Source organism: Pseudogymnoascus destructans (genome assembly GCF_001641265.1).
Source record: "Pseudogymnoascus destructans isolate 20631-21 unplaced genomic scaffold scaffold_12, whole genome shotgun sequence".
NCBI lineage: Eukaryota > Fungi > Ascomycota > Leotiomycetes > Thelebolales > Thelebolaceae > Pseudogymnoascus > Pseudogymnoascus destructans.
The window spans coordinates 413,667-433,981 of NW_020167531.1; the positions used below are offsets into that span (position 1 = coordinate 413,667).

Below are 20,315 nucleotides of genomic sequence, written 5' to 3' on the forward strand. Positions count from 1 at the left end.
CAGTCAATATATATCGTAGGGGTGAGGACGGGAATGGGGTTGGAGGTTGAGAATCGATGTTTGGTGCATGTCAGCAAGAAAAAGGGGGTTGGATTTGGAGATAATGGCAACTCCATAGTTTCAATTTCAACAATAGAATTAGCCACCACATCGTATCTCACGGGCTCATCGAGAGGAGCTTCTGCTGCCTCTACTAGAGTTGGTCGAGGAGCCTGTGAGGAATTTGGCATGTCGCTGTTACCAACATCTTACTGCCGTGGTCAACTTATCTTTTCTGGCACGGTCGATATCCACCGCCCAAAGCTGTGTGTGAGCCGTCCAGTGTGCCTCGTATGCTATGGGAAAAATGTGGGATGCTTCAAAGCCACTCCAATTATGTCTGTGTCTTGGTACTGCTTCTTGCCTAATTACTACACATTGTTGGCGAGTTTCATTTCGAAATGCTTAAGTCGGCTTCCAGGACCATGAGATATGATGCGTAGCAAAGGAGATTCGTTGCTCAAATGTGAAACAGCATAGAGCTTTGTGTCGGAAACTGCACGACTGTAAACCGAGAGGTAGATATAGACACGTAATCAAAGGTTCAAGTAGAGCGTAAAACTGTAATCTTCATACTATAGTATAGTTTGACAATAGTCCGCGCTCAAGGCATATCCACGCCAAACATTAGAACAAAAAAGGAACATAAAAGGTATCATATCCACACTAGAACACCACCAAGGCTCCCCCATCTAAACACCCGCAACCTTCGGACCAACATCCAAACTCCAATCAATCACCGCCTCCTCCCCATGATTCCCCCTCAACCACTCATTCGTCTTCCTAAAATGCCCACACTCAAAAAACCCCCTATGCGCACTCAACGGACTCGGATGCACCCCCACCAACACACAATGCTTCTTCCGATCCACCTTCGCGACCCTCTTCCCCGCCGCCGCCCCCCATGCAATAAACACCGCGCCCCTTCCCCTCCTTGCGGCAACCGCATCAATCGCCCGCTGCGTCAACCTCTCCCACCCCTTCCCGGAGTGGCTGTTAGCGTCGTGCGCGCGCACCGTGAGGCAGGTGTTGAGGAGGAGGACGCCGCGGTCGGCCCAGGGGGTCAGGAGACCGCCGTTGTTGGGAGGGGGTTGGAAATCGGGGTAGTCGATTTTGAGGGCTTTGTACATGTTTTTTAGGGAGGGGGGGGCGGGGGTGGGGGGGCGCACGGAGAAGCACATCCCGTGGGCTTGGTTGTGGTTGTGGTAGGGGTCTTGGCCGATGATGACGGCTTTGACGGCGTGGAAGGGGGTGTGGCGGGACCTGGAGGGGATTGTTAGTTATGCCACGTTCACGATAGGGTTGACAGAGGAGAGAGTTGAGGAAGTGTCGTACCAGGAATACACGTCCTCTGCGGGCGGAAAGATCTGCTTCTTGGCCATATGCTCCTGCACCAGGAACCTCTTCAGTGCAAGAAACTCCTTGGTCAACAGCTCGTCCTTCAGCACCGCGAACCAACTTTCATCCAGCGTCGCAATCTCCAACGCCAAGAGCTCCTTCTGCTCCGCCGTGAGCTTCTCAGCCCATTTCTTCTTGTCAAACTTGGGCCTCGAGGACTTGACCTCTTCTTGAACAATAGTCCCTACCACAGTCTCCGTAGTCTCGCCATCCGCCGACTTCGCAGCAACCTTAGTAGTCGTCAAGATCGTCTTGGCAGCAGCTACCTTGGGCGGCCCAAAAAAAGACGTAATGCTGCCATTCGCCTTGACCTTTTTGGCATCTGCCAGAGCGGCATCTGCGGCTTTTCGTTTGAGAGACATGGCAATTGACCGCTGAAATACTAGGAGGAAAGACACTTTGAAAACTGGGGAGGAAAATGGGAGGTATGGCTATGGTTATGTGCATTTTACTCTTGTGGTCAGCCGCACGCCACATTCGCGTGTGGAGATTGGGAGACGCGATCTTTCTGGTGTTCCTTCGCGTCGTCACGCGTTCAATTTAGGCATCACTCTCCCCTGACACCCTGGAGCGCCGGACTTGTTAAGTTTCCAAGTATTATCGTAGCTGCATATCGGACGAGGCTGCATTGATTATGAAAATGCATATTATCTTGTGTACCCAATTGGTCTTTCCTACCGAATTGCCGTTTCCAGCCGCCTGCCGGATGATTTCATCAGGTAAGGACCTCTGCAGACTCATAGTTCCGGGCATTGAGTTATGGCACAAGCTAAGTACATGAGCTTTCTATAGCGTCGATAACTTTGGATATTATGTTATGCCGGATAATAAGATAGCATTTCAAGTCCTGGATGATATCTTCGACGAGACCGCCGCGGAGCTGGCTTTCGAATACTCCCTGTTCTTCCATCTGTTTCCCATCACAACATTGAAGCAAACATGCAAGCCAAGATGCTGCAGATATGCGTTGCCATGGCTGTGATTAGTTCACCTTCTATTGCATCATCTCATCTCAGAGTAGCAGCCGTCTCCAGATGATGTATCTTAAAAGCTTCAGTGGATCAAAGTGGATGCCAAACTTGTTGAAAGTGGATATATAGATTTACAAGAACGAGTAGTGTGAAGAATAACTCTTGGTTAAATATCCTGGCCACGTTCAAAGAGTAAGTCTCACCTGCCTAGCCTTGTCATTATCGAAGCCATTTCCGTCACATAAACTATCAATAACATGCATAGAATCCTTGATTCCAGGATCGTCACGTTCTTCGTCGGCCAGCGGGTCGATGGCAAATCCAGCGAGTTCCGCCTCCACGAAGAAGCCATAGCCCAACTTTCCCAACCACTCGTGCCATAGTGCAACCACTTCGTGCCATAGTGAACAAAGGCTTCGTGGGTGAACCTGAAGTATGGCCCGACGTGAGCAAAAGGACGTTTGAGCGGCTCGTCCAGTTTGCGTATACCGAGGATTCCCAAGCCACTGAGACGTCATGAGCTGTGGATAAGCAAGAGGCTGTGAACGACGAGATCTTGTCGGACACTTTGAATGGGGATCATGCCGTCGAGGAAAGGCGATCTCCCACCTCCTGAAGATATACCTATGGAAGAGGCCCCTGCCGAGGAACACGTGGAGCAAGTCCTGGAGGAACAGTTGGGGGGGGGGGTTCGGGTACGACCACGCAGCATGCCCCTGAGGAGCCTACTCCCGCTAAAGACTCCTTTGCACCTGCGCCGGCGGAATACTAGGGTACGGGAAGTGTGCGCTTGAGTTTATTTGCGCGCAAAAAAAAGGCCAGAAAAGAACGGCTTGCTTTTGCATCTCAAGCTACGGAACTAGAGCCGGAGCCAGCGCCAGAGCCAGAGCCAGAGCCCGTCCCGCCTCCAGTCGACCTCCCCTCCCTCACCTTCCCCTTACTCCGGCCGCGGGTCAACCATCGCGATGGCTGCGACCCCGGCGAGCATTTTTATGTCAATCGAAACTATTCTAACGTGTTCCTCTGCCACGCCTCTCTCTCGGCCTTGGCAGATATCCAAGAGATCGAGACGCTGAAGGCGCTCTCGCACAAACTCCACAAAACCCTGTGCGTTTTCGAGATCGACAATGTGAATGCGCGAGATGTTATGACCTTGTGAGATACGCATATTCCCGTGAGTTTGAGTTTGGGAAGAGAAGACAAGATGACGGAGCTGAAGAGTTTGGTGGCTCAGGATGTGGCTACGAACTCGGTGGCTCTGTCTCGCAATGACGGGTTTGTGGAGCTTTTGGGGGAGGGGGGTCAATGTAAAGGATTTTTTCAAGCTTGTTGTGGAGAGGACGTAATAGTCTTGCGATTTACTAAATTCTTTTGCCTATACGAACTGTGCTGGTTTACGACGAGAATACCTACTTTGTTATTGCGATTGTGAGGTACACATTTTCTGAGCATAAAGGAGAAGAGCTTAACAAAGTGATTCTGGAACTGAGGATATCCAAAATATAGCTTCAAATCTACTGTCCTTACCTCACAACGGAGGATTCACAGAGCCTTTTGCTGAATATGGTCAATTTATCATCGATTTCCGCAAGCTTGTGATGCATGGCCTCTCTCACTAGTTCATCTCTTGCCGTTATTTTTTTACACAAACGGCCTGTATGCTGACTTTACTTTTTTTTTTTTTTCTTTACTATTGAGTTGAGGTGCGAACGATATGGTATTCTACTCATAATACAGTACATCAATCCAAAAAAAAACGCCATCTTGCTATGCATCGCGAAAGCACCATAGGCGCTCCAAATTCGCAACCGGAGACCCTCAAGCCCCCCTCTAATAAACGCCAATTTGCCCTCTCTCCCCACCTGTCTAAATTATCCCCCATCACAACCCACCAACCCGATTCTCCTCCGCCTTCTCATTAAACACCCTACTCATCCTCTTCCCCACCTCATAACAACTAATCATAATCGCACACGCCGGCGCGACCTTCATCGTCCTCGCCGCCAACCCCCTCCACAACCCCGGCGCCCCCTCCTCTCTAAAAATATGCATCAAAAGCCTCGGCATACTCAGCTGCTCCGGCGCTAAAGCACCGCCCGTGGCGCCGACACGGTCTTTGAAAATCTGCTGCCGCGTCTTGCCCACATCGAAGGGCATGGTGAGGATCGAGGCGACGGCGCCAGAGACCGCGCCGGCGGTGAAACTGTCGGTGAAGGTGTTGGTGTGGTTTTCTCGACTTTGGGAACGGCTACGTTCGCGACTGCCGGGGCCGTCGCGGTCGAATTCGCGGCCGCGCGCGCGCTCGCGGACGTCGGCTAATTGGCCGCGAACGGTTTCGTAGCCCCACCAGTAGATACCGGAGAACGGGACATCGCGCCACAGCGTGAGTGTCAAGCCGCGCCAGAGCGAAGAGTAGCCGGAGGTCTTGGTCATCTCGCGCACGGAATTGAGGGTTTTGGCAAAGTGGCCCCCGCCCCCGGCGATGGCGCCGTGGCTGGCTTGCATGCGCGTCTTGAACATCTCGATGGGGGAGACGACGAAGGCTGCTACGACGCGGGCGAATGCGCCGGCGACGAGGGGGGCGTAGGAGTCGTGGAATAGCTGATTGACGGGGCTGGCAGGGGCGAAGCGCAGCCAGTCGTAGCCGGTGAAGTAGATGATATTCGCTGGGACCGTCATGACGAGTGTAGGCGACAGGCCGCGCCAGAGGGTGGTTATCCCCTCGTTCCGCGAGATCTTGCGGAAGGCGTCTAGGGTTGAATTGAAAGTGCGCCGCTGCGTCTCTTCCATGGAGCAGTCGATGGCGCCGAGGGAGTTGGCGGGGCGAAGGGTTCCGATCGAGGGGCCGGCGTAGCAGTATTCGATGGCGTTGCCGGCGAAGAAGACTTCGCGGCAGCAGGCGGTGACGCCGAGGTTGGGGGGGAGCGCGCCGAGCCCTTCGACGGTCGCGGTTCGGGTGAGGTTTGTGACGGCGGAGTGGAGGGAGAGGTTGGGTTGGGATTGGAGGCGGACGCGGACGACGTCGAGGGGGGTTACTGGGGGCGATTGTTAGCTATTATCGCAAAACCGGAGAGACGGAGTTAAGACGGAGGTAGCCATTACATACCAATTAATGAAGTGAACAAACTACCGGACACTGCGGACAGCATCTTCTGCCTCGTCGTGATCTCAATATCCCCATTCTGATCCCGTCCCGGCACAGGCATGACAGGTGGTCCTAGATACGGCTCCTCGTCCGTCCTGGCGCCGTGCCTATCGTCGTGAGCGCGGGTGGCAAACTCCTCGTTCCGGCGGCGTCCATCGTGTCCAGACATGCCGGGTTGCAGTCCGTCAAACAGCTTGAGTAGAACTGCCTAATAGGATCTTAGGACTGCGTGATCCTGCGCATTCTCCAGCGGACGCGGGCTGGGTTCCAACGACGCAGGTGGTGTTGGTTTGTTGGAGATTTGGGGAGGTTACGCAATTTCGAGTTGGGATGGTGGATAGCGATAGCAGCGGGGATAGCCGGCGGTTAACCAGCTCCGAAGAATTTTTGGGCGAGGCTGGGTGGTTGGTCGGGGCTTCTACAATACACTGTCTCATATATAATTACTGAAAATGTCGATGCTATAGCACAATTACTCGCATTTTGATGATATTTTTGGAAGTTGCATTCGAGATTTTGGTGTTCTGCTTGAACGTTTCGGACAGTGAATATGACGGCTCGGTGATGTGATGATCCAGGCCCAGTTTAAGAATCATGTACATTTTTTGAAATTAGGACTGACAGTGTCATTGAACAACAGCACAGACAGCGGGACGCCGCGATGTGAGTGACGGTGACGGTGACGGTGACGGTGACGGTGACGGTGATAGTCCTGTAACTTACCCCTATACGCCCAATATGACGGGATTGAACCGGATAACCCCTTGCTTGTCACTTGGCGCAGGTCTCGTCACGGCCTCCCACTCAGACAGACAGCGGATGCGGCCGTTGATCCAGACAGGCGGCGGCATAGCATTCCCTCCTCACCGACACGTCCTGCCCCTACTCCAGCGCCAATATCCATCCCATGGTGTCTCCCGTCCTCACAAGCCGCCGTACGACTTTGGACTGGAGCGGGACGGGGGATGGCGCGCCCAACCATACACAGCATACCACGAATACTCCAGACGGACGATGGGGACCACCCGGTTCGATAGCTCTTAGCACACGTTGGCTAGGCTGTACTTGGCCGCATACCGCGTGCATTGCATTGCCGAACACGTCAAGAATCCTTTTTTTTTTTCGGGGGCTTCCTTTCTTTCGCTGGCGGGGTGATGGGTGGACGTTCTCTGGGGTTGTGTACTCTACCACTACTGTATGTACACTATGCACTATCACAGAGTCGCTTCTGGTAGCTTCTTGTACGGAGTAGCTTCTTGTCTTTTTCATAGCTCCTCCTGGTTGTGATATCAAGAGTATTGCCGCCACTTACAACCCCCCTAACCCCCCTAACCCCCCTAACCCCCCTAACCCCCCTAACCCCCCTAGCCCCCCTAACCCCCTAACTCCCCTAACCCCCCTAAACCCTTTAGACCTCTAATACCCTAATACCAGGGGTTGTCACCTACCCCCCACCCTCCACTACCCCTCACCGCCTTCCACTTCGAGCTAAAATCTAATTTCAAAAGTTGGAGACCTACAAGGCCCCCCCTTCAGCCTTTCACACCCGTAACTCCCTTTCCCTCCCTTTCCCTTTCCCTTTCCCTTTCCCTTTCCCTTTCCCTTTCCCTTTCCCTTTCCTACCATACTGCTACTACCTAACCCTCACTCTTATTATCAATTTATCAACAAGCCTACCTCGACTCGAATCTACGAGCCAAATAGCACACAAGGCTGATATACCTCCGCTTATAAGTGGTTTCTCCCTACCGAACAGCGAACACTTACCCGCAACCCATCAAGGCAGGCTTACTGCCCTCGAAAGAAAGCGATTGATCGACTATGCGACTCTAGCTCCTTGTCCAATACAACACCGCCACATAATCATAACATCAACACACGGTCCGATCCGATCGATCTCAGAGAAGATGGTCGGTTTCTTCTCGAGGCTGAAGGGCAAGGATGGCCCGACCGCTCTGACCAAGTCGAAGAAGGGACAGCAGGTGGCGTCGCAGGTCCTGCCCGCGAAGCCCAAATGGTCTGATGCCTGGACGCGCACCAGTGTTGAGGCGGAGGAGGTGCAGGAGCTGTTGAAGGGGTGCACGACCGAACTGAAGTCTAGAGGTATGCCCTCAGTTCCATACCGCACAATACAAAACGTCTTGGACGCAGAGTGCGCCGGGGTGTGAAGAGATCATGGAATGCTAATCTGGAAACTTTCGCAGCTCTCGATGTCCCGTTTTTCCTACTCCCATTCCGACCCACCTCAGACCCGAGCGCAGCGCGCACCTTCATAAGGAATTACTTCGATGGGAAGCAGACTCTTCAGGGCAATGATCTGCTGCAAGAACTGCGCCTGACGGAGCCAATAGTGAGGTTTACTTTCTGTCTGGGCACAACGTGAACTGACGAATACATAGGTGCTGTGCAGCGTGGTGAAATGGTGCTGGAGCAGATTGGCAGGAGGTGTTGTAACGTGGGATTCGTATGAGATGTTCAGAATTGGAGAACTAGGTATTGACAGGCCCCTTCATCGATCAACATGGTCCCCTTACTGACCCTGCGACAGATTCGGAGATGGCTAGAGATTCCTTCACTGCTTTCATTCCTGTTGGCGCGGATTCAGATGCGCGCTCAAAGATTATATTCGATTTCTTCGATCTGCTAGCTGCTGTTGCGGCGCATGGAAAGAAAAATGGTCTGGGAGGCCGAAAATTGTCGAGGTTAGCAGGATGGTGGGCGTTTGATCATGGGAATAAAGGGGAGGGCTTCGATGGGGGTTATAAGGGCTGGTCTGCGTACGTTCTGACGGATTCTGGTTTATGGTTACCTACTAACATATTACAGCGCGGCTGATGCAACGAGCCATTTGTTCTTCGCATACCTTAGATCGATGTCGCCAGAGTCAGTTAAGGGCGTCAATGGCATCTCCACTCTGCCTATCTCGCTGCAGAAGTTGGTACATGAGACTGAGTACCCGCCAATGACACCAACCCTCATGCTGTACAGCACACCAAAGGTCGCCATGATTGTCGAATCAGTGTCGCCAACCCCATTCGCGCTACTCCGTCGCGCAAACAACTTCGTGTACAGAGATGAGGATCACGCTCTCCAGGAGTTCTCAAACTACGATGATCCCGTCAAGGCACTATCGGATGAGTGCAGAAGAGTTCTCAGGTCTATTTCGTCCTCCAACCAAACCCAGGTCTCAAACTCAAAGAACTCCGCCGGGCTCAAGGATGCCTCTTGGTCGAGGTTCGAGGACATTGGATTTTCCGGTGCCTTCGACGAGGCCGAAGAGGACCAAGAGGACCAATTTAGCGCGAAGAGGAGAGAAAACGCGCAGAGCCTTCGATCTGCGCCTCACTCAAAGACAATGGATAAGGGCCGACCCACAACCCCCTCATGGGCGGACTTCCTCTCATCTGGATTTGTGGATGAGAAGATGAACAATCCTACACCTCTTCTCCTCCCACCCGACAAGATCCTCCCACCAATTGAAACTTCCAGGGGACGCAGCTCGCAGTCGCACAGACCACGACTGGAATCCGACCGCACGCTGGAGCCCGGAGAGCTTGCAAGCATCACCAAATTCGACCTCGACGATTCCTTCTGGTGGGTCTGGATCAGCAGTTTGGCTGGCGAAGAGACCGCCGAGCGCAAAGCGGCATTCGGACGCTGCGCCCTCGTCGAGACCGTCATTCCCCACGGAAAATGGCTCGTCATTGAGGAGCAGGTGAAGGGAGCTGCTCCGGCCCCCGAGGCGGGTGCTTATATGGCTGAGAAGAAGAGCCGATTTGGCTGGACGAAGAGAGGGAAGGGTGTCTCGAGATCGAAATCGATCACTACCAAGACCGAGGACAAGACTACCTTACACTCTCCTTTCGGCACCGCTCAAAGCACTGGCAGCAGAACCAACATCGGCCCAGATCAGTATGCACGTATCCAAGCCACGGCCGTTCAACTCCAGCAGAAGCAGCGCCAACAGGCTGCAGAGCAGGAGACCCAAGCCCGTCGCGGACGCGGAGAATCTGGTTCAGGAGGCCACACGAAGACGAACAGCGTCCTCACCATGCAGCCAGTGATCATGACTGAGCTCAGCCCCGCCATGAAATGGGCGCGCAAATACGACAAAGACGCCGTCAGAGAGGCATACCTCACCAACGACTCCACCGGAAAGGGTGCCCAAACATACGGCAACGGCCACCTCAGGCCAGCCAACGGCGCAGCCGCTGAGCGCGACCTCCCCGCCATCCCACCTACCGCAGCAGAGGACATCATCGCCCCCGCCGCGCTCCCACCCACTCCTCCCAAAGGGAACGCTGCGATGAGCAACCTAGCCGCGGAGAAAGCCGCCGAGGTCGGTCTCCCAGTCGACGCCCACCCCGCCCAGCGTCCACGCCCCACCACGCCGCCGCTCAAGCGCAACCCAGCGTCGCAGAGCCATCTGATTACCCCCCCAAAGAAAACGCAGCAGCAGAGCCTGGCGCAGTTCCTCGAGACGACGGAGACGGGTAATGGCACGGCGGCGAAGAACCCGGAGTCGCCTGACCATAATAAGCTTAAGAAGGCTGGTGGTGGGGGATTCAAGAAGATGTTTGGAAGGAACAAGAATCGTGATTCGTTCCAGTCTAAGCCGCCCTCTGCGGCGCCTGCCAATGCTGCGGCTGTGGAGAAGGCGCAGGGTCAACTGCAGTCTGGTGGTGCGACGCTTGGACGCCGCTTCTCCGGCTTCAGGAAGAAGAGCCAGCAAGATGTGTCGTCGTTCGGCAAGCCCGCTGCTTCGTTGACGGCGAGCCAGGCACCAGCGAGCATCGCGGAGAGCGAAGACAGGACGCCCACCCAACCCCCTGAGATCGGCGCGGCGCAGCATGCGTTTGGGCAAGAACGCTCTTACAACCCATCTGTCCAGGAATCTCTCTCCCGCGTCGACACAGCGGACGCCCACGAAGCGCGCCAAGCATTCTCAAGCTTCGACCAAGGCCCCCTCGAAGACGTGCCCGCTTTTGCACCTGAGGCATCCCTGGAGGCGTCACCGAGACGCAGCCTTGATAACGCTGCTGCTGCGGCCCCGACCGGGAAATCTCCAGCTGTATTGGCGGCGATAGAGAAGTTGGAGAAGAAGAACCAGGCTGCTGTGCTTACGAAGGCGCCCAAGACCCCCGCGGGGGTGGGTAAGGTAGAGGTGGGGGAGGAGGAGAAGACGGTCAGTCCGGTGGGGGATCGGTGGGCGCAGATTAGGAAGAATGCGGCGGAGAGGGCGGCAGCGAGGCATAGTGAGGATCAGAAGAGTGCGGGGACGGATGGGGATGGGGGGGAGACTAGTGGGGAGGAGAGTAAGTTTTATCCTGTTTGATTTACCCCGGTGTGTTTTGGAGGGGGAAAGGGAAAGGGGATTTTGGCTAACGTGTGTGATTTGTAGCGATTGAGAGCCGTGTCGCGAGGATCAAGGCTAGAGTCGCGGAGTTGACGGGGAATATGGAGAATGGCGCACCTACAGTCGACAGCCGACAGCCCTGCTCGTCGATAAAGGGTCCCTCCTCCGCCTCTCTCTCTTGAGAGGGTTTATATATACGGAACACCTTCGCCTGTAACGAAGCCTACTTTACATACCCACCACCGACCTCATAGTATATACGGCTGCGGGATTTTCTCACATACGTTTTTTCGTTGTTCGCAAGCAGACTATACCACTGCGCGCCATCTACGACGACTACCGTTGTCATTGGATGAACAACATTCACATACACATACACACCGATCTCATTTCCTTTACTCCTGCGATACGGAAGTTTACCCTCTCGTCTTCATTTCATGATTGATACCTAGGCCTCCTTTCACCAGCGATCGTTTTCACATCTCTCTCTTTCTCTGCGTGTCGTGCCTTTTTGTTGTTAATACCAGAGTCTCTGTTTTCGTTTCTTTTTCATTTGCTTGATCTGTTTTTTTGTGGGGGTTGGGTGGTTTGTTGTATGGCTGGGGTGGGAAGATATGTTTTGAAGGGGGGGAGAACGGGGAGAGGAGGGAAAGCGCGGTGATGGGGAAGGAGGCTGTTGGGGGGGGGGGGCGGAAAGGGGGGGGTAGAGGAAGGAAATGAGGAGTACGTAGGATAGAGATGAATAATTGAAGGTGGTGTAAATTGCTCTTGTCTCCTGTGTGTTTAGTAGTGAGATTATCTGAGTGGCTATAGTCGGGGCCGTGGTAAACCGGTCACAAGGAGAGAACTTTTGAAATCGATGCCCCTGAAAACAAAGGTCTGCAAACAATGAAGCAGGCGTCTAAAAGACGGGGCGTCTTAACTTGAGCTACGAAACAGCACAAACACTCAAACCACCATCTGCTAATAAATGGAGTGTGGGTTAAGTAACATTTAGAGATTAAGTTACGGACAGTCTTGGTATCTCAACACCTAAACCGGTATCACGTGTTTAATTAGGTAGCGAGTCGCGAGTGGCACAACATTCACTTGTAATCGCCTGAGGTGTTTCCAACGCACCTCGGGCGATTACAACAACAAGCCTCAAATCGCGTCTGCCCTCTTCATAACTACCAACAATGAACCACAATAGAAAGTCCCAACGATCACAATTTATCTCTATTGAGTTGGAACATTGTTTAATACGAAATGTTATAGTGAAAGTTATTCAACTCCCAACTCCTACCGCTTGGGATCGGCCTCGATTGGTGAGACTGAATAACTGTAGCTAACAAGATTACAAGAACGCATCCCTCATCCGCTCATGCTAACAGCTTCACTTATTACGGCCTAACAAATCTCCATGCAGGGTACAATTTTCAGGGCAGCATAATATGAGTGCGGTGCGACTGAACGACGGGGAAAAAGGGCGAGGTATGGATAGGCCTGCTCTCAATGTCTGTTTCTGTAGAAGCAAGTCGGATAGATGTTTCATATACCGCACGTACTGTAGGGAACCTACACTTGCGAGTTGGCCTAATGAGGCAGGCAGACTTCTTATTTAGCTTCTCTTGCCAAATTGGTAATCCAGACCTTGCCGACACACGAGCTATTGAGAAGCTGTAGTATTTGACTAGAAGACGTGTATTGTTGACATGCCGTTTCGCCTCTGTCAAGCTTCCAAATGACAAGCTCTGAACTATTCGTCATCTTTAAAACGACAGCATTATTTTGACGGCAGACAGGTCCAACAATCCATTGGTATGTCGTCAAATACGATAGGTTCTCAGGCGGGAAATCCTGGTGGCGGCAGCACCAAACCAACTCTCTCCACTGGTCTCCGAATATCTGTGTATGTGATGAAAGGATAGCATCAGGAATTGCAATGCACATAATCCCAACTGGCACAATGTTCCCGTCGACGACCTGCTTAGCCCATCCTGCATCTTCAAATGCTACCTTCTCCTGTTTCGTAAGGTATAAGCCAGCTGTGCCAGCTGTGCTGAAGTCTGTTGGCGGGGTGCTAACGAGCCTTTGAAGGCTCAATGATCCATTAGGATTATTCAACTTCTCTAATCGTGCCACTGAGCCACCTTTATAAAACATTTGACACCCAGGAAGCTCAGATGGAGGCTCTCTTAGTTTCGTTGAAGACGATGGCCCAGCTTTAAAGATTCCACTCGATGGCTGACCTTTTCCCTTGCTATCCGAGCGTAGTTGAATTCCTGGGGTCCCAGGTTGTAGCCTCCCACTCATGTCTAGGTGTGATACTTTTCTCCCTATGCCCTTCGCAGGCGACTCGATGAACTTGTCGAGAGTTTGTAGGAATTCGAACCTCATCTCCATCATCCAAATAGCGGTTTCCTTAGCGGTTGACGTAAGACGCATGTGTGACCAATCAGGATTTAATACCCTCGACTGGAAGTTGCTCGTGAGGCCGATTCGCTGCATTACCCCAGGCCAATCATCGGTCGGAAGATGCGCATCTCCAGCTACGCTGTGTACATGCCTTCTGGCAAAACGAAGGATGTCTGCATTATCGGGATATTGTGCTTTGAAGGCAAGGAATTTGTCGTATATAATAGCGGCAGTTTCAGCGTTAAGCTCTAGAAACTCAAGTGTCTGGACACTGTCGATTTCATCCGGGATCTCGACGGTGGCCTGGGTATCGAATGAGTCGCGGGACATGTAGGATGCATTTGAGATCTTTCTAACACCGTTGGTTAGGTCGATGGCCTGCCCTCCTGATGCAAGTAGTGCCAACGACTGTTCAGACAGTATTATGGCTGGCGCCATGCTGGAATTTGTTTAGATGAGGGTGTTGATGTTATATCCTGGTGGTAATGGTAGAGTCAGGGGATTGTCTAGCCCTTCTGTGTGATAGAAGGGCTAGACAATCCCCTGACTCTACCATTACCCCCAACTTATTCAATCTCCCGCCCGAAAGTGCTCACAACCGGTACACACCGCATATATCAAATTTGGAAGAATTCGCACATGACTCTGACCTCTGAATTCAATTACCCGCGCAAACCCCACCCTGACGACGCATTTCACAGTCACTGTAAACGTATCACTCCAGAAAAGCCAGGACATAGATCAAAAATCCTATATTTCCATATATAAACCCCCCAACCAACTATCTACAACCCCCTCCCCCTACTCACTTTCAAACAACCCCCCCCTCCTCCAACGTACTCAACAGCACATACCCTCCCTCCCCCCTCCTCCCTCCCCTCCCCCTAACAGCATCAACCCACTCCCCAATCCTTCCCCTAATCCCCCACCCCCTCCCCTTCTTCACAATCCCCCCCTTATCACCCACCTCCATATCATCCATCCACCTTGGCCTCCTCCAGAACTTCAACAAAAGACTACTCCCCACCACACTAACACTACTAGCCGCCATCGCCGCCCCCGCCGCCATCGGATGAAGATGCATCCCCCACGGCAGAAAAACCCCCATCGCAAACGGCAATCCGACGAGGTTATACCCACACGCCCACGCAAGATTGAGTTTAATCCTCCCAAAAATCCCCTTCGCCAAGGCAACCGCCCCGGGGACATCCATCATATCATTCGGTCGCATTAAGACGATATCCGCAGCCTCCATAGCGACGTCAGTGCCCGAGGCCATCGCGATCCCGATATCCGCCGTAGCGAGCGCGGGGGAATCATTGATCCCATCCCCCACCATCGCCACGACCTCCCCGGCAGCCTGGAATTTCTTAATCAGCGCCTGTTTCTGATCCGGCGAGACGCCCGCATACACATGTTCGGCTGGAATCCCGACGGCGCGCGCGACGGCCAGGGCGGTGGAGCGCTGATCACCCGTTACGATGGCGGTTTTGATGCGCATCCGATGCAGAGCGGCGACGGCGGCGGGGGCGGAGGGCTTGAGGGTGTCGGCGAGGCAGATGTGCCCGGCGTAGCGGCCGTCGATGGCGGTGAAGATGTTGGTTGTCCCTGAGGAGGTAGTCGGTTTAGAAGATGTGGTGGCGAGGGCGTTGATGTCTTCCGAGGATGTGATTGCGGATTTCGGCACTTCTACGTTGTGGAAGCGGAGGAAGCGGACCGAGCCGATGAGCACGCGGTAACGGGTGCGAGAGGCTGAGGCGGGCTCGACGAGGGCGTTGATCCCGAGTCCGACGACGGGCTGGAAGTCCCCGATGGAGCCGTCGAGGGCGTCTGCGGGGCCGAGCTGGAGGGATGTCTTCGCAGCGCTGACGATGGCTTTTCCGATGGGGTGTTCGCTGCCCATTTCGGCGAGGCCGATAGCGGACCACCACAGCTTCTTACGTGCGTCGGTACTGTCCCAGTCGGGGACGAGTTTAGCTTCCGCGACGCTCATCTTGCCCATCGTCAGGGTCCCGGTCTTATCGAGTACGACCTGTGTGATGGTGGTGGCTGTCTCGAGGGCCCCGCCGCCTTTGACGAGGATTCCGCGCCCGGCGCCCACGCCGGTGCCGACCATGACAGCGGTGGGTGTTGCGAGGCCGAGGGCGCAGGGGCAGGCGAAGACGATTACGGATATGCATAGCTTGACGCAGACCATGAGTCTGCCGCCGCTGGCCTCGTCGAGGAAGACCTTGGGTGGGTCGAGCATGACGTGGCTCAGGATCATCCAGACGGAGAATGTCAATATGCCGAGGACCAAGATGGTAGGCACGAAGTACCCAGCGATGGTATCTGCTAGTCGCTGGATGGGCGCGCGGCTCGTTTGAGCGCTCTGTACCAACTTCACGATTTGACTTAATTGAGTGTCTCGTCCGGCCTTGGTGACCCTGAAGTCCACTCTTCCGGCGCCATTGACGGTACCAGCGCTCAGCATGCTGCCCTTCGACTTTTGAATCGGCATGGCCTCACCAGTTACCATGCTCTCATCGACATAAGTCTCGCCGTTGGTGACGACCCCATCAGCCGGAATCTTGTCTCCAGGGCGAAGAATAACAACATCGCCCATTTCGAGAAGCTCAGTGGGGATAACTTTCTCCTCTGACGCAGTGCTATCTGCGGACTCTTCATTCCTGTCTTTGCTCCAGTTTTCCGCCGCCTTCTCTGCTGCGACCGGGTCGGCGTAGATAGTCGCCATTGACGGCGCAAGCGACATGAGCTTCGACAGCGCTTTCGAGGTCTGGCCCTTCGCCCTGTTCTCCAGAAATCGGCCGAGAGAAATAAAGGTGAAAAGCATAGTACTGGTGTCAAACAGCACACTCGGGCGAGTGTGAGGAGGATACAAGACCGAGACGAGCATTGCAGCAACACTGAAGATGAATGCGGCAGAAGTTCCCATAACCACCAATAAATCCATAGTGGGAGCTTTATGCTTCAGCCCCTTGTAAGCCGAAACATAAAAGCGCTTCCCGATGCCGAATTGCACCGGGACAGTTAGAATCAAGCAGATAACGTCGCCAAGATAGAGGCCTGGGAAGAAGAGCAGGATCCTGCCAAAGTCGATGGGTTTGAGGAACATAGGAATGATCATGCTGATTAAGAATACTGGGCTTGCAAAGGCCAGGGATGTCCTGAAGGCGCTGCGCCATTCGGCGATTTCCTTCGTCTTGGCGAGGGACTCCAGTTGTGCGTTGTTATCGTCGTTGTCGGCTACGAGCGCATTGAAACCGAGAGACTCGATTTTCTCAACCAGTGCTCGCAAACCTGCAATGCGTGGCTTGTGGTTGACAGTAAGCCGCGAGTTAGATAAGCTAACTGACGCAGACGTGACTCCAGGCATCGCACGTAACGCAGACTCCAGCCCATTTGCCGCAGCTGCATCTCTTAGCCCAAAGACCTTGAACTGACTTGATATGGCATTGGATTGCTCTGAAGTTCCCGTAGTCGTTGACAATATCCTAGCATCGAAGCCCCTATCTTCAATAATCTCTGCAATCTTCTCCGGCGACAACTTTGCCGGATCGTGGACGATAACGGCACGTTCAGCCAGTAAACTGATATTGAGCTGAACGAGCCCCTCAAGGTCCTGGAATCCGCCTTCCACAGCTGATGTGCACGCGCCGCAGGTCATTCCTTGAACCTCCACCGTTGTCGTCGCGACCTGGGTCTCGTTGGCACTGTGCGCTTGTGCATGCTTCGGAGTCGACAGTTGGCTGTCAATAATCGTAGCCCCAAAGCCCCTATCCTCGATAGTTTCTGCAATTTGTGCTGCGCTTAATATCGTCGCATCGTGCTCGATAACCGCGCGTTCCGCTAATAATGATATACTGAAGTGCTTCACCCCCGGGACATCTGTGAAGCCCCCCTCGACAGCTGACGTACACGCACCGCAGGTCATGCCTTCCACCGCAATTGTAGTCGTTGTAATCTGCGCGCCAACTTCGCTCTCGTCTATCGAGTCGTATGGGGGGGCCTTGTCGTACGTGGGCGTTCTTACATCCGTCGTCAAGACTTCCGCATCGAAGCCGCGGTCCTCAATAGCCTCTGCAATTTGCTCCGCTGATGTTTTCGACGGGTCGTGGTTCACCACGACCCTCTCCATGATGAGGCTGACGGAGACGCTCTGGACGCCGGGTAGCCCCTCTACCCCGGCTTCGACTGCAGATGTGCATGCGCCGCATGTCATACCCCCGCACCGGAGCGTGGTGACGGCGAGCTGTGGAGGTGCGGCGAAGAGGGTCTCGACAGTGTCGTCGGTGTCGTCGGATGCGACGGGAGTGTATGTGGGAGCCATGGTGGCAGGGTATTCGGGGTATGTTCGCTCGCAATGTGTTGTGTGTCCGTGGTGGACTGGGTATTGTTATTTTTGGTTAATTACTAGAAGAAAGGTCAGAGAGGTCATTCTTGGGCTTCCTGCCACGAAGCGCATTGTGATTCAGTTCAGCTCGGAACTGGAGGTGGGATGTCTCACAATTCTATAGCGACCGGTGGTCTAGGCAGAAGGCCAGCTCCTGTAGTGATGCCAATAGTCTGTACAGGTATCCTTCCAGATCTATACCATCATATCATCGGAGTGGAAAGACAAGAGGGAATTGATGGTGGGCGAGGAGAGGAGTTGGAGTGGACACTTGGTTGTTTGGTTGCTTGGTTGCTTGTTGGGGGTGTGGGGGGGGGGGTGGGGGGGGCGGTGGGGGGGACTTTTTAGCACTGGGCACTTGGCCTGGTACAACTGGATCTTCAGTAGGGAGTAAGCAAGGTTAGTTGGGGTACACGCGTCGGGGGTACTAACCAGGCTAAAATGGTGTGCGATGGTACTTGAAACGAGGTAGCAGGGTTAGAGAGTGGACGGGTACGATCAACCATTGCGTGGCGTACAGGACTAGTGGATAAAGCGAGGAATTAGGAATTAGGAAGTTGGAATTAGGAAGTTGGAATTAGGAAGTTGGAATTAGGAAGTTGGCTTAGGAGTGTCGAGCTATAGGAATTATGAAGTCTCTAGTTAGCGGTCTAGAGAGGCATAGGTGGCTGCTCATCCTATACTCTTTTTGAACGGCATCTCAGGAAGTGACGATGGATGTCGACATAGTGCTGTAGTGCTGTATGTAACTTATACTACAATAATAAGCAATAAGCAAACTCTCCGTACTCCGTAGCCACTAACTTAACGTACTCTAGCCACTAACTCTAGCCACTAACTCTACAGTAGCCACTAACTTACCCACTAACTCTAGCCACTAACTTACCCACTAACTCTAGCCACTAACGTACTCTAGCCACTCTAACCACTAACTTTCTCCTTCGCCCTGAGACTTCCGACCAACCCTCAAACACCCAAACACCACACCACACCACAAACGCCAAACAACCTTGTTTCTTGTTTCGACTTCGTTTCTCACTGTTTCGACTTGCCAAGTCCGATCGAGCTCAGCATCCTTCATCTGAACTTCTTCTTCGACGACGACGACGACGACGGCGACGACGACGACGCTGGAACGGACCTGGATGGAGCTACCTGGAGCTACCCCCTCCATCACCACCACCACTGATCCATCCACAACCACAACCACCCAGCCACCATGGAGCAAACCAAAGCCCTGAACGCTCTCGAGGTACATCACCCCAGCCAGCATTTCCCCATTTCCCCATCTCCCCACCTCCCCCCCTTAACCCCCAGCTAACAGCCCACCGCAGCCCTTCCTCGCCCTCTCCAAATCCGCCACCTCCCCCACCGCCGCAATCGACCTCATCCAGCGCGCCACCTCTGCCCCAAACACCTTCATCTTCTCGCCCCTCCTCTCCACGCCCCCCATCCAAGCCCTCCGCTCCTCCCCCGCCACGGCCCCGCACTTCCAGCTCCTCACCCATTTTTGTTATGGCACCTACAACGACTATACTTCTTCCGCGGATACGCTGCCGCCTTTGACGCCGGTCCAGGTGCAGAAGTTGCGTCAGCTCTCGCTGCTTACGCATGCGCGCGATCCGAAGAATCTGGCCTATGCCAGGTTGATCGAGCTCCTGGGATTCAGTGATGCACGCGAGCTGGAGACTCTTGTTACGACTGCTATCTATGAAGGGCTGTTGAGCGCTACGCTGAATCCGCATGATGGGCTCGTAGCAGTGTCATCTGTAGCACCGCTGCGGGATGTCGAGCCGGCACAGATACCAGTGTTGATCGACACGCTGGAGGAGTGGGCAGGGCGGTGCAGCGCCGCACTGGAGGGCCTAGAGAAACAAGTTGCGAGCATCAAGGCTGGGGCGTTGAGGAGGCATAAGGAAGAGGTTGAGTGGGAGGGATATGTAGGGGGGTTGGTCGAGAAGGGGGATGAGGCTGGTGAGGCGAAGGGAGAGAGGCCCCATGGGAGGAGGGTTGGGAGGGGCGGTAAGGCGCCCCGTGCGAAGAGGGGGTTTATGGGGTTTGGGGAGGGGAGTGGGAGGGCGAGGGGGGGAGATATGGATGTTGATATGGAGGATGAGGATTGGGAGTTGAGAGAGGGAGCGGGCTCGAGGTCGCAGAAGAAGAGGGGACGGGGGAGAGGGGGGATGCTTGGTCGCTAGTGATAGGGAGGGAAGGGGGCGTTTTGCCGGGGGGGGGGGGGGGGGGGGGGTTGATATGTAAATTTTGCCAGGAGTCCAGATTCAGAGTGACGGGAAAAGAATCCGATGAGAAATACAAACATTTTATATCTATAATGTATTGCTACTGAACGCCATTGACACGGAAAGCCACAGGTAACGTAGGTCGTGGCGTAACGGGACGGATGCCACCAAATCGGAGTAGTCACCTAACACACCTATCAATCAATTATGGTACGCAAAAAAAGTCGAAAATCAGAGGAATTAGAAGCTCTATTAGCTGAAGCTATCTTAGGCATCCAAAATAAGAAGTATAAATCATCATATGAGGCTGCTAAGGCCTTAGGGTTGAGCCGTAGTACTGTTAGTATGCGTGTTAGCCAACAACGGCCATCAAGGC

At 53.8% G+C, this 20,315-nt stretch overlaps 8 protein-coding genes across 8 annotated transcripts; 3 read left to right on the top strand and 5 right to left on the bottom strand.

The window, feature by feature from the left end:
* Positions 1–593: 593 nt before the first annotated feature.
* On the bottom strand, positions 594–1,986 carry UNG1_4 (uracil DNA glycosylase). The gene is made up of 2 exons (XM_024470043.1): positions 1,375–1,986; positions 594–1,302 (listed from the first exon to the last, which is right to left on the bottom strand). Exons 1-2 carry the CDS (start codon positions 1,797–1,799, stop codon positions 732–734), a joined length of 996 nt encoding a protein of 331 aa, XP_024323551.1. The 5' UTR covers positions 1,800–1,986; the 3' UTR covers positions 594–731.
* A 607-nt stretch (positions 1,987–2,593) lies between these two features.
* On the bottom strand, positions 2,594–2,926 carry VC83_06443 (uncharacterized protein; the record flags this gene model as incomplete). The annotated part of the gene is made up of 1 exon (XM_024470044.1): positions 2,594–2,926. One exon carries the CDS (start codon positions 2,924–2,926, stop codon positions 2,594–2,596), a length of 333 nt encoding a protein of 110 aa, XP_024323517.1.
* A 63-nt stretch (positions 2,927–2,989) lies between these two features.
* Positions 2,990–3,567, top strand: VC83_06444 (uncharacterized protein; the record flags this gene model as incomplete). The annotated part of the gene is made up of 2 exons (XM_024470045.1): positions 2,990–3,181; positions 3,226–3,567. The coding sequence occupies 2 exons, from the start codon at positions 2,990–2,992 to the stop codon at positions 3,565–3,567; spliced, it is 534 nt and encodes a 177-aa protein (XP_024323550.1).
* Positions 3,568–3,993: 426 nt separating this feature from the next.
* VC83_06445 (uncharacterized protein) lies at positions 3,994–6,848 on the bottom strand. The gene is made up of 2 exons (XM_024470046.1): positions 5,515–6,848; positions 3,994–5,443 (listed from the first exon to the last, which is right to left on the bottom strand). The coding sequence occupies exons 1-2, from the start codon at positions 5,720–5,722 to the stop codon at positions 4,290–4,292; spliced, it is 1,362 nt and encodes a 453-aa protein (XP_024323549.1). The 5' UTR covers positions 5,723–6,848; the 3' UTR covers positions 3,994–4,289.
* A 268-nt stretch (positions 6,849–7,116) lies between these two features.
* Positions 7,117–11,537, top strand: VC83_06446 (uncharacterized protein). Its single transcript, XM_024470047.1, has 6 exons — positions 7,117–7,656; positions 7,758–7,903; positions 7,953–8,046; positions 8,102–8,330; positions 8,380–10,868; positions 10,955–11,537. The coding sequence occupies exons 1-6, from the start codon at positions 7,461–7,463 to the stop codon at positions 11,089–11,091; spliced, it is 3,291 nt and encodes a 1,096-aa protein (XP_024323548.1). The 5' UTR covers positions 7,117–7,460; the 3' UTR covers positions 11,092–11,537.
* A 968-nt stretch (positions 11,538–12,505) lies between these two features.
* Positions 12,506–13,744, bottom strand: VC83_06447 (uncharacterized protein; the record flags this gene model as incomplete). The annotated part of the gene is made up of 1 exon (XM_024470048.1): positions 12,506–13,744. One exon carries the CDS (start codon positions 13,742–13,744, stop codon positions 12,506–12,508), a length of 1,239 nt encoding a protein of 412 aa, XP_024323547.1.
* A 373-nt stretch (positions 13,745–14,117) lies between these two features.
* On the bottom strand, positions 14,118–17,926 carry VC83_06448 (uncharacterized protein; the record flags this gene model as incomplete). Its single annotated transcript, XM_024470049.1, has 2 exons — positions 17,814–17,926; positions 14,118–17,719 (listed from the first exon to the last, which is right to left on the bottom strand). Exon 2 carries the CDS (start codon positions 17,634–17,636, stop codon positions 14,118–14,120), a length of 3,519 nt encoding a protein of 1,172 aa, XP_024323513.1. The 5' UTR covers positions 17,637–17,719; positions 17,814–17,926.
* A 557-nt stretch (positions 17,927–18,483) lies between these two features.
* VC83_06449 (uncharacterized protein) lies at positions 18,484–19,897 on the top strand (the record flags this gene model as incomplete). Its single annotated transcript, XM_024470050.1, has 2 exons — positions 18,484–18,951; positions 19,034–19,897. Exons 1-2 carry the CDS (start codon positions 18,919–18,921, stop codon positions 19,895–19,897), a joined length of 897 nt encoding a protein of 298 aa, XP_024323546.1. The 5' UTR covers positions 18,484–18,918.
* Positions 19,898–20,315: the final 418 nt, after the last annotated feature.

Coding starts and splice junctions, on each gene's coding strand:
- UNG1_4 (XM_024470043.1), bottom strand. CDS start 1,799: ATGTCTCTCAAACGAAAAGCCGCAGATGCCGCTCTGGCAGATGCCAAA. Junction 1,303..1,374: donor GCAGAGGACGTGTATTCCTG/GTACGACACTTC, acceptor AATCCCCTCCAG/GTCCCGCCACACCCCCTTCC.
- VC83_06445 (XM_024470046.1), bottom strand. CDS start 5,722: ATGTCTGGACACGATGGACGCCGCCGGAACGAGGAGTTTGCCACCCGC. Junction 5,444..5,514: donor TTTGTTCACTTCATTAATTG/GTATGTAATGGC, acceptor AATCGCCCCCAG/TAACCCCCCTCGACGTCGTC.
- VC83_06446 (XM_024470047.1), top strand. CDS start 7,461: ATGGTCGGTTTCTTCTCGAGGCTGAAGGGCAAGGATGGCCCGACCGCT. Junction 8,331..8,379: donor GGTTATAAGGGCTGGTCTGC/GTACGTTCTGAC, acceptor AACATATTACAG/CGCGGCTGATGCAACGAGCC. Junction 10,869..10,954: donor GGAGACTAGTGGGGAGGAGA/GTAAGTTTTATC, acceptor TGTGATTTGTAG/CGATTGAGAGCCGTGTCGCG.